The 16234-nt window shown below is 55.6% G+C and overlaps 3 protein-coding genes across 10 annotated transcripts in view; 2 read left to right on the top strand and 1 right to left on the bottom strand.

The window, feature by feature from the left end:
* The window catches only part of GAS8 (growth arrest specific 8), a 59698-nt gene that overhangs the window by 11079 nt on the left and 32385 nt on the right, over window positions 1–16234 (bottom strand). For all 6 annotated transcript variants that reach the window (XR_006891432.1, XM_046680719.1, XM_046680720.1 and 3 more), the window contains one exon: window positions 2314–2400. Coding sequence is in view for 5 of the 6 variants with exons in the window: in XM_046680719.1 (XP_046536675.1) it covers window positions 2314–2400 (87 nt within the window). In the remaining variant the exon portion in view is untranslated. The remainder of the gene's footprint in view (window positions 1–2313; window positions 2401–16234) is intronic.
* Window positions 9090–16234, top strand: part of DBNDD1 (dysbindin domain containing 1) — a 10657-nt gene continuing 3512 nt past the window's right edge. Inside the window, exon 1 of the mRNA XM_046680731.1 lies at window positions 9090–9418. Within this exon, the coding sequence (XP_046536687.1) occupies window positions 9193–9418 (226 nt within the window). The 5' untranslated portion in view covers window positions 9090–9192. The remainder of the gene's footprint in view (window positions 9419–16234) is intronic.
* On the top strand, window positions 9280–16228 carry LOC124249616 (uncharacterized). Of its 3 annotated transcripts, none has more exons than XM_046680730.1 (4): window positions 9280–11179; window positions 11281–13792; window positions 14049–14334; window positions 15016–16228. In XM_046680730.1, exons 1-2 carry the CDS (start codon window positions 10637–10639, stop codon window positions 11668–11670), a joined length of 933 nt encoding a protein of 310 aa, XP_046536686.1. In that variant the 5' UTR covers window positions 9280–10636; the 3' UTR covers window positions 11671–13792; window positions 14049–14334; window positions 15016–16228. The 3 variants fall into 3 exon arrangements, with proteins under 3 accessions (XP_046536686.1, XP_046536684.1, XP_046536685.1); XM_046680728.1 differs by lacking the exon at window positions 14049–14334 and adding an exon at window positions 13897–14011; XM_046680729.1 differs by having other exon boundaries at window positions 14049–16228.

Here is a 16234-nt window from a genome sequence, read left to right as displayed (position 1 = left end):
ATTTGGCAAATAATCGTAAAAAGACTGTATCTTTTCATCCATTCCTGGGAATATATATTAAAGAAATTTCTCAAAAGAACTCAACAGCTTTCTGCTCAGATAGTAGCCCCAGTTATTGCAACAGCAAAAAAATAAAAAGGAAATTATCTAAAATGGTTTTGAATAGGGAAATGGTTGGGAAATTACAGTACATCAAGTAGAAGATTATCTGGCCCAAAGATACAGAGATATGAAAATGATGTAGCAACATGTAAAGACGTCCACAAAATAATGCTAAATGAAAAAAACAGTCACCTTTAAAGATACACGTTAAGCAAAAAATACACAAAACCAGTGGAAGGGTCTAACAGTCAAGAGAGTTTGGTTCACAGCCAATTGCAAATCTACAAATAGGTTAAGAAAAAAAAGTAGGACAGGCTCCCGGCTTTCTTGGGAATCTCATTTCCCTTAAGAACTGGTTATCTTCTGAGCATAACTCAGGCCACTCACTGTAAAGTTCTTCTCTCCTGATAACCCTGTTCCCCACAGAGAAACCACATATCTCACTTCAAGAAAGGGCAACGAGGGGCAGCCAGGGGGCCTCTGAGCTGAGGACCCAGGGTGGAGCTTGGCTCCCTACGAGGGAGGAATGGCACCCCAGGATCTGACTAGGGCCTCAGCAGATGACAGTGTCTTCATGCCATGGACCTTCAGTGTCACTCAAACAGTGTAAACCAGGCTCCTTCCTACTCTGGCTCCCGGTGTTAGATTGTGCCATGAGTCAACATCTAGATTTCTAGTTTCTCTTAAAAAATCTGAAAACAGCACTGGAGCCCAATGTCCACAGAGTAACCATCCAGTGAACTGACCACAACTGTCCCCAATCCCTCACTCCTGCCTGGACCCTCGTCACTTGCAAGGTGTCCATGCCTCAAATGTGCGCCATGCCAGGGCAAGGCTGTGCTCCGCAGACCACTGCCTCATCCCAGTTGTGCCCACAGGGGCAGGAAGTAAGCAGGGAGACAGGAAACAGCTCACCCGCTGGGGCAACGCTGTGCGATCCATTCTCCACGCAGCCCAGTGATCTCCCAAACACAGACCTGGCCCGCCACCCTCGGCTACACTGCAATGGCTTCCCTGCACGCAGAGTGAAGCCAGTCCACTACTGCTCAAGGGCCTCTGCCTGGCCTCCCAACTTAGCTCACGTGACTCTGTCAGTCTCCTTTGTATTTGTTCTTTATCTTAAAACTAGCAAAAGAAAGTACAGGTTCTTAACACCAACACTCGGTTGACAGGGAGCCCTCAGGTCCCTGCGAGATGCTCACGTGGCAGCTGTCAATGGCACAGAGGCTGCAGGAGGTGCCACACTCACTCCCATGTTTGCTGTGTTAGTTTTCAGGAGCCTTTTAATTGAAATCATAATCATATAATTATGTCCACTAGCCCTTAACTTCATCAAAATGGACAAGTAGGGGCCAGCCCCATGCCTAGTGGTTCAGTTTGGCGTGCTCTGCTTCAGAATCCTGGGTTCGGTTCCTGGGCACGGACCTACACCACTCATGGGCAGCCATGCTGCAGCAGCATCCCACATACAAAATAGAGGAAGAGTGGCACAGATGTTAGCTCCATGACAATCTTCCTCACAAAAAAAAAAGGACAAGTGTCTTAAAATGATTCCTAATGTCCTAATGTTTAATGGTAAATAAAATAAAGGTGAATGCTATCGATCCATGTGCTGATAACAGATCTGTAAATATCAGGTGCATAAAAGAATAAAATTGAAATGAAATACAGAAAATTAAAAAAAGTTTTTGGGGGGGGCCAGTCTGGTGGCGCAGCTGGTAAGTGTGCATGTTCTGCTTCGGTGGCCCGGGGTTCACTGGTTCAGATCCCAGGTGCGGACATGGCACCGCTTGTCAAGCCATGCTGTGGCAGGCATCCCACATATAAAGTAGAGGAAGATGGGCACAGATGTTAGCTCAGGGATGATCTTCCTCAAAAAAAAAATAGCTTTTATATCAGAAAAATATTTCCTCCCAAATTGCTACTATCCTATAAAACAGTTGTTCACTGTGGCCGTGTTGCATTTTTTTCTTAAGATGTACTGTGCTTGAGCGTTCTGGAGCTGACGAGAACTATGGAAATGGGGAGGGCATATCCTGGTTTGGACAGAACTGCAGGAGCCAGACTGAGGGCAGACACACAAGGCAGAAGGCTGTGATGCGTGGTCCCAAAGAGGCTCATGAACACAAACGTCCAGAGAGACAACTTGGAAGAGCACCCACCCACCCACCTACCCAGGACTGGGTCACGGCACAGGGCTGCTCCACTCACCTGCTCCTTGCTCATGTCCTCTGGAGCGAGCCCATCAACAACCGGGGTGCCTTTGCCTTTCCCTTTCTTCCCTTTCCTTTTGGGTGCCTTTGGTTAAAGAAGAGACAAGTGGGTAAAGAAGGGGGCTCTGACTAATGGCTTCACCTTCTGCCTGGCTCTGAGGCCCTCCTGGGGTCTTGTGGGAGAGTGGTACCTGTCTGGAGCCTCTCTCCCACTGCTCATGCCCCCCACCTGGAGCACATCACTCTGCACTAAGGTCCCCACCCTTAACCACACACACGGTCTCTGCTGACACCATTGGAGAAACAAAGAGAAAGCTTCCTTTTCAGAAGAGAAGTTTCTCCCTCAGAAAGGAACAGAGGGGATCTCATTCCAAATCCACTCCTTGGTATATGGCAGAGACCTCCTTGGTGTGGATGCAAAGTTTACTTGGCCTCAAAAAGGAAGAAGCCCGGGGCTAGCCCCGTGGCTGAGTGGCTAAGTTCACGCACTCTGCTGCAGGCGGCCCAGTGTATCATTGGTTCGAATCCTGGGCGCGGACATGGCACTGCTCATCAAACCACGCTGAGGCGGCGTCCCACATGCCACAACTAGAAGGACCCACAACGAAAAATATACAACTATGTACTGGGGGGCTTTGGGGAGAAAAAGGAAAAAAATAAAATCTTTAAAATTATTTAAAAAAAAAAAAAAGTAAGAACCCCAATACCACCTGCCAGATGTTGCCACGTTGGCTGTAATGCTTGGTAACCACCATAGAGAAACCTGCAAAACACTGTTCAATACGTGTGCAGAGAAATGCCTGCATAGCAGTGACCGCAGGCAACAATATGAGGCTTCCTTTCTTCTAGATATAAAGCTCCTGCAGAGAACCCTGGTCCAGACAGCTGGAGCAGACAGCACTTGTCCTGGATGCTCTGAAAATGCTCCGCCACATGGAACCGCTTGGGGTGTCCCGCTTCATTTAACACCATGGACAAGGTGAGAGAGAGGACCTTGCGCCCACTCGCTTCCTGAGGGCCCCTCAGCAGATACCGAACTTGCAAATCCTCATCCCTCTGCCTGCCCCACTCCCACCCCTCCGTGGCCCGTGCTTTTGGGTGCATGTGCGTCTGCACAGGTCTGCAATGTTTTCATGTGCGTGTGTTTACATGTGCCAGTAACATTTTCACGATTACAAAAAAACCTTATGTGGAAATCTTAGAAAACATAAAGAACAAAAAGAAAACCACCCATATTCCCACAAGCTAGTGATTAGATGTATTTGGGTGGTCTATTTCCAGTTAATTTTCCAAAGACCCATCCGCTGAAATCTTCACTCCTAATGTTCTGCCTTTTTTCTAATCCTTCTACTCCAAGAAGTCCACCCCATCAGAGGACCCCAAAGGTTTGTCACCACTTTGTATCTGGGACATTTACAGCCAACTTCAGGAGCCTGGAAGAGCTCCTGTGGATCCCCCACATAAGGTATCCCCGGCAATACCCAGCCTGCCACACCTGCCTCCAAACTAAGTCACTGACAACTCCTATGGGGGGGAGGGGGCAGAGGGACCTATCACATGACAGAGACAGGGATGCAGAACTGGGGAGGTGACAGCTCCCACCATGCTCTTCTCAATACAGACCTTGCTCCTCTGAGGCTCTCCAAGGAAAGAGCAGTTCCTGTACCCCAAGGCTCTGCCCTGGGCACCCCATGGGCACGGGACCCTCTGTCCAAGACTTCTTGGTGTTGAGGGACCTCTAGCCACGTGGTATGCCCCAGGCTCTCCAACTCAGAGACTGGAGGTCCTGGGGTATCCCTTGCACCCAACTGTCCTCCGTGAGGACCCTGTGTGCCTCAGACCCCTGCGAGGTGAGATCCTGGGTCCCAAAGATCTGACCAACCAAGCTTTCCATTCCACGTGGGAAATCTCCTTTAGCCAGGTTCTCTCTTCTGGACGCCTTGAACACTGGCCCTGGTCTTGCCGGGCGGGTTCTATGACCACCCCTGTACAGGATCCTGGAGAGCACAGATCTCTCAGCTCCAAGTGCATGCGGAATGCGGGATGCACGATGCATGATACAGCCCTGGGCTCTACCCATGGGGACTCCAGGAGACGACCAAATTCTCAATTCCAGGAACCCAGAGCTCTAGGCCTCCCCATCACAGAGTCTCAGTGTGCACAGGTCCCGGGGACCCAGGCTTCCCCATCCAGGGGTCTCTCTGCACACAAGAACCCGGAGCTCAGGCCTCCCCGTCCAGGGGTCTCTCTGCGCACGAGACCCCGAAGCCCAGGCCTTCCCGTCCCAGGGTCTCCGTGCGCGCATGGTCGGCTAACCGCGGCGCCGCAGGCCCCAGCGCAGACCCAGCGACCCCCGCCCCTCCTCACCATGGCTGCGGCAGTCGGGAGCCGCCACCAGCGGACAAACGCGCCCGCCCAGCGGAGGCTGCGCCGTCTCCCGGCAACTGCTGGGCGGTCCCGCGCGAAGTCTCAAGGATCCTCGCGAGACTCCACCCGCCGAGGCAGGTCCTGGCAACGACGGGAGCGCGTCCCTAGTAACGCGCGCCGGGCGGAGCCAGGGGTTGCAGAGTTCAGGGACTTGCTCGCAGCAAGGCGTGGTCCACGCGCTTGGTCTCCTCGACACTCCGAAACGCGTTTCGGTGCGAGATGTATTTGTTTGTGGCCGGTCTCCCCCACTGGAACTTAACGTCCATTAAGGGGGAGGAAATGTTTCGTCCACTTCTGAACTACAGCGCCGAGAAGAGTGCACAGCGGTGCTCAGTAAGGTTGCCTTCAGTAAATGAGGAAGGGAGGGAGGGAGGACAGATCTGCCCCCAAGGCTCCGAGACATCCCACTTAGGTACAAGCGTGAGCTGCGCCTGCCCTGGCCTCACCTCACCCTGCCCACCTTCGAAGATTCCTCCCGCCTCTGCCCTGCTGGCGATGGAAGACGGCTGCGTTTCCACAAACCCTCCGAAAAAAACAAAAATTGGAAAGAAAAATATGTTCCAGCTAAGTGCAACGTTTTGAAATTAGCAAGTGTCCCCTTCACAGAAATAAACAGCTCAGCCTGAAGAGGCCTCCTTGGTGGCAGCCCAGTCCTCGTGGTGAGGAAAAACCAGAAACAGCAGCCAGAGGTTTCCAAACAGCACTGCAGAAAAAAGAGAGTTACCAGCTTCCTCTCCTGACCTCTTGCTCTGAAAACGGCCAACCATTCTATGATTTCTAAAGTGAATTTCCATTCCCGGCCACCAACCTATTACTTACACACATCACTCTGTCACCCCAGAAGGCTGAGAGTTTGTCATAAGAGGTGGTCTTTCCACACCATTTGTTGTCTTTTTTTCCACACTCCTGTGAAAGAGGACATGAGTGGAGCCATATTAAAATAGAGCCAGAGCTGCCGTTTCAGAGGAACTGCCCTGCACGTCTTGTTTTCTTTATCTTCCAAACTGGACCAAAGTCCCAGCATTCCAGGAAGCCAGGAAGGACAAGAATATCCTGTTTGTAAGGACTGATGAAACTGGACTTTGCTGAGGACCGAATCGCTAACCAATCCATGAACTTCAAGTCTAGCCTATTGTCTGACGGCCGAATGAAGTACAGACCTGGCCTTCCCTCGTCCGGCACCAATGACCGCCCCTTTAATACAGCCTGCCTCACCATCCTCCCTTCTTCCCATGAAAACTCTGAGCCCCTCTCCTGTAATGGGGACGCTATTTGGGTTATTCCCTGAATCTGTGCTCCCCGAATTGCAATTCTTTGATCCCAGATAAACACTTTGCTCTTAAACTAGTTCCTGTTTTTGTAGGTTGACACTCTCAGCTTCTTCCTAAATAGTGGTTTTGCATCAGGTCATGTTTTCCCATCTGTTTTGGGATGGAGAAGACTCCAGAATCTTCTCCCCCTGGAGAACTGTGTTGGGGACAGAGTGTAAGTAATGAAGAAAGGCTCCGGCAGGCGTGGATCTGCCTGTGCCGCCCGGGGAGGAAGATGCCTCCCGAGATAGGCTTGCTCAGGCCTCAGGCCCCCACGCAGTGGCAGGGATCTGAGAGCCGAAGTGAGGAGCCCAACGGGCTTCCCGTTTGCCCACTCAATCTCTGATTGTTCCTGGATAGGAGCAGCTAGTTGGAAAGACTGCATTCCCTGGCCTGCACAGAGCCGTGACTTGTTTATAGCAGGCCCTGAGGCCTCTGTGAGGTCTCGTCGCATCACTGTGCCTGGTCAGCTGAGAGTCTGCATTTCTGTGCCAGACCCACTGGCCTGAGGGGCCTTCACCCACGGGGGTCTCCCAGCGGGAGTTCGGCAGGTGAGACGGTGCAGCAGGGCAGAGCGGCGGGGTAGTTACCATCAGTTAACACTTACAGACCCAATGTGCTGGGCACCTCATGCCAGTTGGCTTTTTGCTTTAGAAGTCTGGCTGGGAGTCCTGAGTTAAATAAACGTGTAACAATAATTCCTCTCGGCAAAAAGGGCAAGAATCAGAGGGTTAGCTCAGCACAAGGAGACACGGTATTCACCTGTCACAGACCTCCAGTGCCACTCGGTTCTCAGTGCGGATCGCCAGATGGATGGTTCAGGAGCCCTGGCTGCGGCTCTCTGCGCTCCCAACAAGGCCCACAGCAGCCTGTGCTTTTCCTACTGGATTTGAGTTCAGATTTTTAGAAAAGAGCCTTTTCTTCACATGTGTGGCTTAAGATACTTTTATTCAGCATCAAGCTGTGCAGGTCAGAAACCCAGATAAACGGCATCTGAGTTTCCTGCCGAGCAACACGCACGGGCCGTGTAGTCTCCTGTCTGCTTCCCAGCGCCCGCTTCCTTGGTGGGCCAGGCAGCCCACCTCAGGCCACGGCGGCAGCTCGACACAGGCCTGGATGTCAGGATCACAGAGTGCTTAAGACTGGACTCACTTTTAGAGATGAATAGTGAAGTATTTACAAATGAGATTATATAACGTGTAGGATTTGCTTCAAAACAATCCAGTAGAGTAGGGAGGCAGTTGAGAGTAGGGAAGAAACAAGATCAGCCATGTTGGTCATCCTTGAATCCAGGTGATGGATACATGCAGGTTAATTGTGCTATTCTCTCTACTTTTGTTTGAAAATGTTCTTAATGAAAAGTTAAAAATAAACTCTGGCCTCTGGAGTCAGACCGCCTGCAGCTTACCAGTGGGACACCTTTGACAAAACCCTCTCTGTATTCACTCATTCATCTCTCAAATGGGGATGCTTATTAAACAACAATTACGTGACAGTAACTATGATGTATAACAGGTCACCCCCAAAACATAGTGGCTTAATACAGTGACAACACGGGTTTTGCCCATGATTCTGCAACTTGGCCAGGACTTGCTGTGGACAGCTCACCTCTGCTCTACATGTCACCCTTGGGGGGTGGCTCAAAGATAGGGTCTCAGGTCTGGCCTATTGGCTATTGCCGGCTAGACACACACCATCGGCCTCTCGAGTGGCCAGGGCATCCTCACACAGGGTGGCCAGGTTCCAGGGGGCCCTGCTGAGAGAGCTGAGTCCTCCTTATGATCCTGCCTTGGAAGTCACACAGCATCACTTATGCCACATTCTGTCAGCCAGAGCAGTCACAAGCCTTGCCCAGATTCAAGCAGAAGGAGCATCGATGGGGACTGTCTTGATGGGAGTGGAAGGTTCTGGAAAACATGTGGAATCAGAAATACTGCTCTCACCATTCTGAGAAAACACAATCCGCCTCCCCAGCTGACTCTAAGCAGGCAGAGCCCACCCACCGTCCTGACTGCTGAGGGGTCACTGGCTTGCTTATGTCCCTGCCACCCACCCTGAAGCCCAGCTTTATCTCCGAGAGGCCAATGGCTTGAAAACTCCAGGGGCTTGTCCTAGCAGGCCATGAAATCATTTTAGATGGTCACAAACAGCAGTTTTTGTTTTCGTTTGTTTCATAAACTACAGAAAAATGGGCTCTATCAGCCTGCCTCACGGACTCACCAAGTCTCAGAAGCCACAGGCTGGCACTGGGCTGGGCAGTGAGGGCCGGGCTAGGCTGAAGCCTGCGTACCACCTGCCTTTGAGAATGTGCCTTTCCTGCAAACACCAAGTTCACAGCCCACCTGTGAATAAACTCTTCTCCCTTATGCTTTTCTTTGGTTTGTTTTTGTAAAAACGCAGAGTGTGGACTTGGATCCAGACCTTCTGGCTTCCAATGCCTGGCTGTGCAACCTTGGTCAGGTTACCTACCCTCTCTGTGCTCAGCTTCTTTACCTTTAAAACCAGGATACCATCTTAGGATCACTGGGAGAATTAATGAGATATCGCACACAAAGGGCTTGGCACAGAGCCGCATTCCAGGAGCTTGTGTGCGGGCCCAGTGCAGCAGACCAGCGTTGGAGCGGGGATTTCACTCTCTCCTTGGGGTTCTCAGCACGTCCAGACCCCGCTCTCCCTCCCTGGGGCGTCCTCCCTGCCTGCTCCCGTCTCCTTACCTCCCCCCCACCACGCCCCTCCAGCCTCGCGGTTACGCGCTCTCGCCCCCACCCAACCCCTACCCCAGAGTTTCTGCACAGCTTTTATTGTAACTGGCAGTTCTACGTTTATGGGCTGCCTGGTGTTGGCGCCGCCTTCGCCTCTCCAGCGCCCACCCCTCCACGCCCCGCGAAGCGCCGGCACGTAGTGGGCGCCCCATAAATATGTGGGGGTGAACAAATGGACGGAAGTCGGCGCGGCTGCAGGATGAGTGCGCGCGGGGGCCGCAGCCACCGGGCCGGGGACGGGAGGCCGCGGCCCGCGCCGGGTGGGTCCGCAGCGGGGGCGAAGTCCGCGGGAGAGGCGGTCCGCAGGGCCCGGGGCCGACAGGGGGCGCGCGCGGGGCGGGGCGGGGCCGCACCTGTGCTGCGGGGCTCGGGGGGAGGATGGCGGGGGGGACCGGGGCCCCGGAGCAGCTGCGCGCCCCGCCCCGCGGGCTCCTCCCCGCCGCCGCGGCCCCCCGGCTGCTGCCCCAATGCGCTGCGCCGGGAGCCTGGGCCGAGTCGCCGCCGCAGCTGCAGGGGCGCCCGGGCCGGGTGACGCCGCCGCCGCCCGCGCCCCTCCCAGACCCCGCCGGCCGCATGGAGCCCCCGGAGGGCGCCAGCCCGGGAGGTGAGTGCGGCCCCAGCCCCCGGGAGCCCCCGAGCCCGCCTTCCACGCAGCGAGCCGCAGCCCCCTCCTTCCGGGCCCACTCATCGGCCGCGCCCAGGGGCCGCGGAGACCCACCGGCAGCTCCGAGTCCCCGCTGCCCGGGCGGAGCGAGGAAGCCTGGCCCGCCGCGCTGGGGGGCCGGGCCAGGGGCACCTCCCGGGAACAGCCCCCGCGCCGGGCTGCGGGCGCTCGGAGCGCGTCCCCGCCCCCTCGTCCTCTGCGCTCCCGGCCGCCGGGCCGTGTCTGGCGCTATCCTGGGTGTGTGGCCCAGAGATTCATCCCGAACCCCCTTTCAGCCAAGCCGCGGAACCGAGGGTCAGGAGGTGGAGTGTGCCGGGGCCGAAATCTGGGGTGCGGGTCGGCGAGGCGCGGGGGCGACGCTGCCCGCCTGGCCGCGCATCTGCTTTGTTCGCCCCAGCCGCGACTCCGGGGTCCAGGGCGGGGAGGCCGCAGCGGGATCCTGCCGGGCACCGGGCTGACATAGGGTCGGGGTGGGGTGCCCCGGCTCGGCCTGGGGGGTTGCTGGCGCACACATCTGGGAGAGCAGGTGTGCACGGAGCGACCCCTCCTCGCAGGCCGATAGCTGCCCGCGTCTCTGACGATGAGGTCCCACCCTGGGTACCCACCCCCGGACCTTGGAATCTGGCCCCAGCAGGCCGGGGGTCAATGATGGGAGGAAAACTGTGGGAACCTCCCCCTCAGAGCCCTTTCCGAAAGGGTTTGGGGATGTCATTGGCCTAGGAACTTGGATGCAAACTGTGGGGGTCCTCCACCGCCCTGGCCAGGCCCCAGATGCATACTGGTTTCCTGGAGGTCCCATCCCAAGGAGCCACTCCCTGACACACAAGGACCCGCCGGAGGTCCCCCAGCGACACCAACAGCCTCCTGTGGAGCCCAAGGGCTGGCCCGGGAGGCGTCCAGCAGCAGTGGGCCCACCCGCCGCTGTGTCCGCAGTCTGAGTTAGGCAGGTGCCTTCCAGACGGCTGTCTGGAGACCCTTGCCACCCTCCCTGCAAGGGTCACCAGACACACCTAGGGGCTAGTGGGCGTGAGGTTTCTTTGTTATGTGTGGGAGGGATCCAGCTCTTTCTTGCCATGGACAGCCCCGGGCCCCCTGGGGGTTCCCAGTTGCAGCTTTGTGGGGACGTGAAGGGGAGGATTTGGAGAGCAGAGCTGGGCCATGTGGGCTAAGCAGCCGGGCCCCTCTGAGCCTGCGGGTTGTGGAGACAGCCGCCCTTCCCCTGCAGGGCTATGGGCCCCAGCCTTCTTGGAGGGAGGGCCCCTGGGAGAGGAGCTTAAGACCGTTCAGTTTCTGAATCTCACTGCCTGGGGGCCTCAGAGACCTAACGCACTGAGGGCACAGACGTGTATTTGTCAGATGCCTTCTCTGTGTGGGCCCTGTGTAGGGCTGGGGACAGTCAGGCAGACGGGCTGGCCACACTCAGGGGCTCACCCTTGTTACTGTGTAGCCGTTTCCTGCCTGCACAGACGGCTGGTGGTCTCCACTCCGTGGGAGCTCAGGAGCTCACAGGTGGGTGGCTGTGACTGTCATTCTCTCAGTTCACTGACTTCTGAAAACTTTATTTTGGAGAGCGCGGAGCACGCACAGAGTAGAGAGAACAGTACGGTCCAGCCCCGCCTGCCACCTTCCGGCCTGCTCGACCAGACCACCAACCTCCCTTCAATCATAATTTGTAGCAAATCTAGACATATTTTTTCATCCGTAAGTACTTCTGAAGTTATCTCTAAAAGATAAGATTTTTACAGAGTATAATTAAAATACCATTTTTGCACCTAAACAAATTAACAGTAATTTCTTAACAGCCAAGTGTGCGCACACAGAGGGGAGAAGTGAGTGGGGTGTGGCACAGAGCACGACTTGAAGGTTTCCAACTGGTGTGTTTGGAAAACCAGGCTCTAGCCCGCCCCCTCAAGTCTGAGGAACAGCCCTGCCCTCAGGAGGCGGAGCCCTCGCGGGACCCACTGGACTTCCTCGAAATGCTGGGGGAGGGCAGTAAGTCCAGGGACAAAGGGCTGGGGAGATGGGGTGCAGGTGCCACCACCTCTGTGACCGTCTCCCCTCCCTGCAGTCGTTTTTTTAATGATGTTCGTTTGTGCACTCCATTAACTCATTCGTTCTTTCGTTCGTGGGTGTGTGCAGAGCACCTCCCTGATGCGCAGGGCCAGGCCCTGGGCACGCAGCAGGAAACTTGAGATTTGGGCCAAGTTCTCGGCATGAATGTGACGGAAAATAGGTCAACAGCATAGCACCAGGTAACCCTACCGTCTCCACTCAGATCAGCAGTCGGCCTGGGGCGCAGAACTGTGGCACCCACTACCGTCCCCCACAGGTGTGCTGCCCCTGGGCCTGCACAGCTCAAGGTGGCAGCAGCCCCTGCAGGGGCTGGGGCCTCATCCCCTTAAGGGACTGCACTGGGCTCACAGCCAGGGTGTCGCTGTCCCACACCCTGGCTTTCCTGGGCATCAGAAACGCCTGGAAACACCTGCCCTGGCCCAGTGACCCAGGGCTGCTGAGCCACCTAGCTTGCGGCTCGGCCCAGCTGCCAAGCACCCTCACCCCCGTGGCTGCCTGTGTGTCACTCTGCTTGTACCCCAGGAAGAGCAGCAGGCTCACCGTGGAGAATTGGTCCCTTCTTCCTACAAGGGCTTGTAGACAGGGTATCACGCAGACCTGGGGATGCCGCTTGTTAACTGTGGGCTGTGGTCGTGGGTTCATTCTCTCAACAGACAGTTATGGTGCACCTACTGTGTGCTGGGACCAAGCCTGGGCCCTGGACTCACACTTCTCATACCCAATCGCAGCCTCTGAGCCCGGGGCCTGGCGCAGGGTGAGCACACAGCAGCGTTAGCACCTGTCAACTCCAGCCAAAACCAGCCTTTGTTTCCATTGAGAATTTTTTTTAAATTGAGATATAATTCACATATCATAAAATTCACCCTTTTAAAGTGTACAATTAAGTATTTTTAGTATATTCACAAAGTTGTGCAGCCATCACCACTAGGTGATTTTAGACTATTTTCGTCACTCCAGAAGGAGACCTTGTGCCCAATCACAGTCACTCCTCGTTCCACACATATCCTGCCCCCGGAAACCGCCAGTCTACTTCCTATGTCTTTTCTAACCTACTTCTTTCTCTCTATGGATTTGCCTATTCTGGACATCTCATGTGGAATCATAAGGAATCACGTGGCCTTTGGTGACTGGCGTCTTGCCCTTACCATGATGTTTTCAGGGTTCACGTGTCAGTGCTTTGTTTCCTTTCATGGCTGAGTAATATTCCACCATGTGGGCGGAACACATTTTGTTTACTCGTTCATCCATCAGTGGACATTTGGGTTTGATTCCACTTTGACTGTTGTGAATAGTGCTGTGGTGAGCATATGTGTGCGTGCACATGTGTGCGTTTGGGGGCATGGGTGTGTGCTCCCACTTCTCCTGGGTGGGTGTGTGTAGGAGCAGAATTGCTGGGTCATGTGGGGACTCCCCGTTTAATAGTCTGAGGAACTGCTAGACGGTTTTCCACGGTGGCTGCTCCACTTTACACGCCCGAATCAGCTGTGCCTCTTCCGGGGCCCGGGACCTCCTGTCCCTGGCATCTGCCCTGGCATTTTGACTCTTAGTCTCCTATTTTCATCACATGCTTCCAATCAAATGATCAGTGTCCTTGATGGCAAAAGTTGCATCTTATTCTCTTTCCTCCCCCCACAGCTGTGACACAGGCCAGGGCACAGGATTTGCAGAACAAAGACCAGACACTGCCAGAGGGAGGTGGGAAAGAATCAAACAGAAGACAGGCGGTGGTTTCAACAGTGCAGGGTACCATGTTCTGTTAACTAGGACACCATCAATCATAGATGCCTCGCTTGGACAGGATGTTGAAATCTGATAAAATGTGCTTCTCACAGTCAGCAGGACAGGACGCTGAGCCTGTGGGTCTGGAGTTTTGTCCTAGGGGCCCCTGGATCCCAGGACCTATAATGAGGCCTATTGGTGTTCCCAGCCCCCTCCCCAAGGCAAGATGGAGAAGGACTGTGCTGTTTGGCTGAGGTCCTGCTTGCCTCTGCCTGTCCCCCAGCTCAGTGCACATGGGAGGGGGGCAGCACCTGTAGACTTCATCCTTCCTTCCTGGACTGCATCCCATAAAAATGCAGGTTGATGCTGTCCCAGCTCAGAACCCGTGAGCGGCTTCTCCCAGCTCACTCAGAGTAGCAGCCACAGTCCTGACGACGTTTCTGTGATGGGCACCGCCCACCGCCGTTCCTCAGACGCACAGCCATGCTCCCCTCAGGACCTCTGCTGGTCCGTCTCACCCAGGTATCGCCCAACTCCTGCCCACCTTGAGACCCTTCCCCCACTGCCCCCAGCAAGGCCCACCCCCAAGGGCAGAGTCACCTATTTTGTTCATGCCGTGTCCCCAGCGCAGAGTGGGTACTCAGGAAGCCTATTGGATGACTGAATGAATGAACAAACGAACGAGTGAACGAGTGCCTTCGTTCCTGGCCGAGAGGCCCCACCCAGCGAGAGAGGGCAGCTGTAAGCAGAGACCCCACCTCTGTCCCCCTTCTTTCAGAAACCCACCTCCACCTGGCTCAGGGCCCAGGGACACAGAGCAGCCTCCCATGGGCACACGGTCAGCCGAGTCTCGCCTCGCTCCTGCCCTGTCCGATCGCCAGCCCCATGCCATGACTCGGGAACAGAGGCCAGCAGGTGGCGGCTGAGACCCTGGAGGCCATGGTCCCCGGGCCGTGTACCTGAGATGAGCTGCGTCTCTAAAGCACAAAACTCAGCACTTGTGATGTTGGTTGAAAAACAGAGAGTGCTGGGACCATGCCTGTCACAGACCAATCTGAGAACACGTGAGCTGCTGTCACTGTTCTTGTTGTTAACCCAGAGCCACCTGCCCGTTTGGAGGCTCGAGACAGACAGCAGCACCTGCCCCAAACCGAGCCCCCAGCCCCGACAGCGACCTGCAGCCATGGGCCCCATGTGTGGAATTGTCTGTGTTGTGGGCGCAGCACAGGCCAGTGGGGCACGAGCACACTCCCATCACACTGACACCCTGGGGGAGGGACCCCGGGGCCACTGCACCAACACCCCTCGAGGAAACAAAGCAAATCTCCTGCAGACTGAAAGCCCCCAGGGGTCAGTCTTCGACCCTTGACCACAACTCTAAGCTGGACGGCCTGGGCTCGAGGCAGAGCTCAGCTCCCCGTTGCTCCGAGCAGGTCCCAGTCACATCTCTTGTGCCCTCTGGGTGGGAAGGTGTCCTTGCCAGCTGGGCATGTGGGACACTGGTGGGTGTAACTCTACCCTCTGAGAATGCTCAAAAGCCACGTTCCAAATGCTGCTGAGAGGTGGAAACCGATCCCTGGAGCCCCCGTCTGTCCTGGCTGGGCCCAGGCCCCATGTGATGACACAACAAGGGCAGAGCTCAGCAGTCTGCGGGTCAGCAGGGCTACCTTCCCTCAGCCACACGGCCTAGGGGCGACCTGGCCAGCTCTGCAGCTGCAAATCGATGGCATTATCTTCTCTCTCAGATGGGGACCCTCCAGACTCACGTGCCAGCCGGCGTCCAGGCTGCTGACCACACTGTCGGGGAGGACACAGGCAGCTGTTGGCACTAAGGGCCCCAGCCGGGCCCTCCTTGGCGCAACGCTGAAGGCAGCTGCTCCTGTGGCTTCATCCACACCCCTCTCTCAGTGTTCACCCCGTGGGGTGGGCAGGGCCCTGCTGCAGGGAGCGTGGAGGGCCCTGTTCACTCCAGTCCTTACTGAGCACCTGCTCTGCGGGGGGCCCCTCAGCTGAGGGATGGTGGGGATCTGTGGGGAGGGGTCCCAGGAGAGGGCAGCAGTGGGGCCACAGTGGGGACGTGGGGGAGCCAAGGGGTCCAGTTGCCTCAGAGGATCCTTGAGCTCTCTGAGGGGGGCGATGGAGCCTGGCCATTGTGGAGGGGGAGATGCTGGTGGGCCCGAGGCATTCTGAGGAGGAGCTAGTAAGGTGTGGATGGGGGGATGTGAGCCGACAGGACAGGTGTCGCCCCAGCAACAGAAGGGCACAGTTGGCGCTTTTGTGGGGCCAAGGTCTCATCTCTGAGTGGCAGTCTCCACCCCAAGGGGCCTCCTGCTCTCATCCAACGAAAAATTGTTAAATATTAAAAACAAGTAATTATATTTTAAAAAATAATAATTGCATAGAAAAAACCTGGAGGAACATTCCTCAATGGTGAAGCGTGGTTGGTGGTGAGGGGTCGGCTCTTTCCTCCTGTTCTGTAACTCTTCTACTATGAGAGTGTATTATTTTGAATTCAAAAACAACATAGATTTTTTTTTAAAAGGCAGTCCACAGAGGACAGATAGACGAGCAGGGGCTGTTCTGGGTTAACGGGAGCCAATGGAGAAGGAAATGCATGAGTGACCGCTGGACCCTCGGTTGGAACAGAGTAGAGACAAGTGACAGTGTCAGGACCCTGTGGGCCCTGAGCTGATGGGACCAGCAGGAAGTCCCACTGAGACCTGCATGGCCTGTGCTCCAGCACGCAGGGCAAGGTCATCCCCTTCCTTGTCCACAGCAGGAGGCCACCATGGAGAAGCCCCTGCCCTTGTCTGGGTCCTGGTCACTGCTCAGAGCCTCCAGTGAGGGCACCAGGAGCCGCATTCTCTAGTCCTCCCTGCCTGCACCCTGTAGGGTGTGGGAACCCCACGTCTCTTCTTGGGGAGGAGCCCCGTGTCTCCTCCTGGGGGTGTAGGAGCCCCCACG

The sequence above is a fragment of the Equus quagga genome, chromosome 13 (assembly GCF_021613505.1).
Source record: "Equus quagga isolate Etosha38 chromosome 13, UCLA_HA_Equagga_1.0, whole genome shotgun sequence".
NCBI lineage: Eukaryota > Metazoa > Chordata > Mammalia > Perissodactyla > Equidae > Equus > Equus quagga.
This window is presented reverse-complemented; position numbering and strand designations above follow the sequence as displayed.

What these genes read in the sequence shown, in the direction of transcription:
- LOC124249616 (XM_046680730.1), top strand. Translation starts at nt 10,637, where the DNA reads ATGTGGGCTAAGCAGCCGGGCCCCTCTGAGCCTGCGGGTTGTGGAGAC. An exon ending in CTAGACATATTTTTTCATCC is followed by an intron (nt 11,180 to 11,280) that starts GTAAGTACTTCT and finishes ATTTCTTAACAG; the next exon opens with CCAAGTGTGCGCACACAGAG.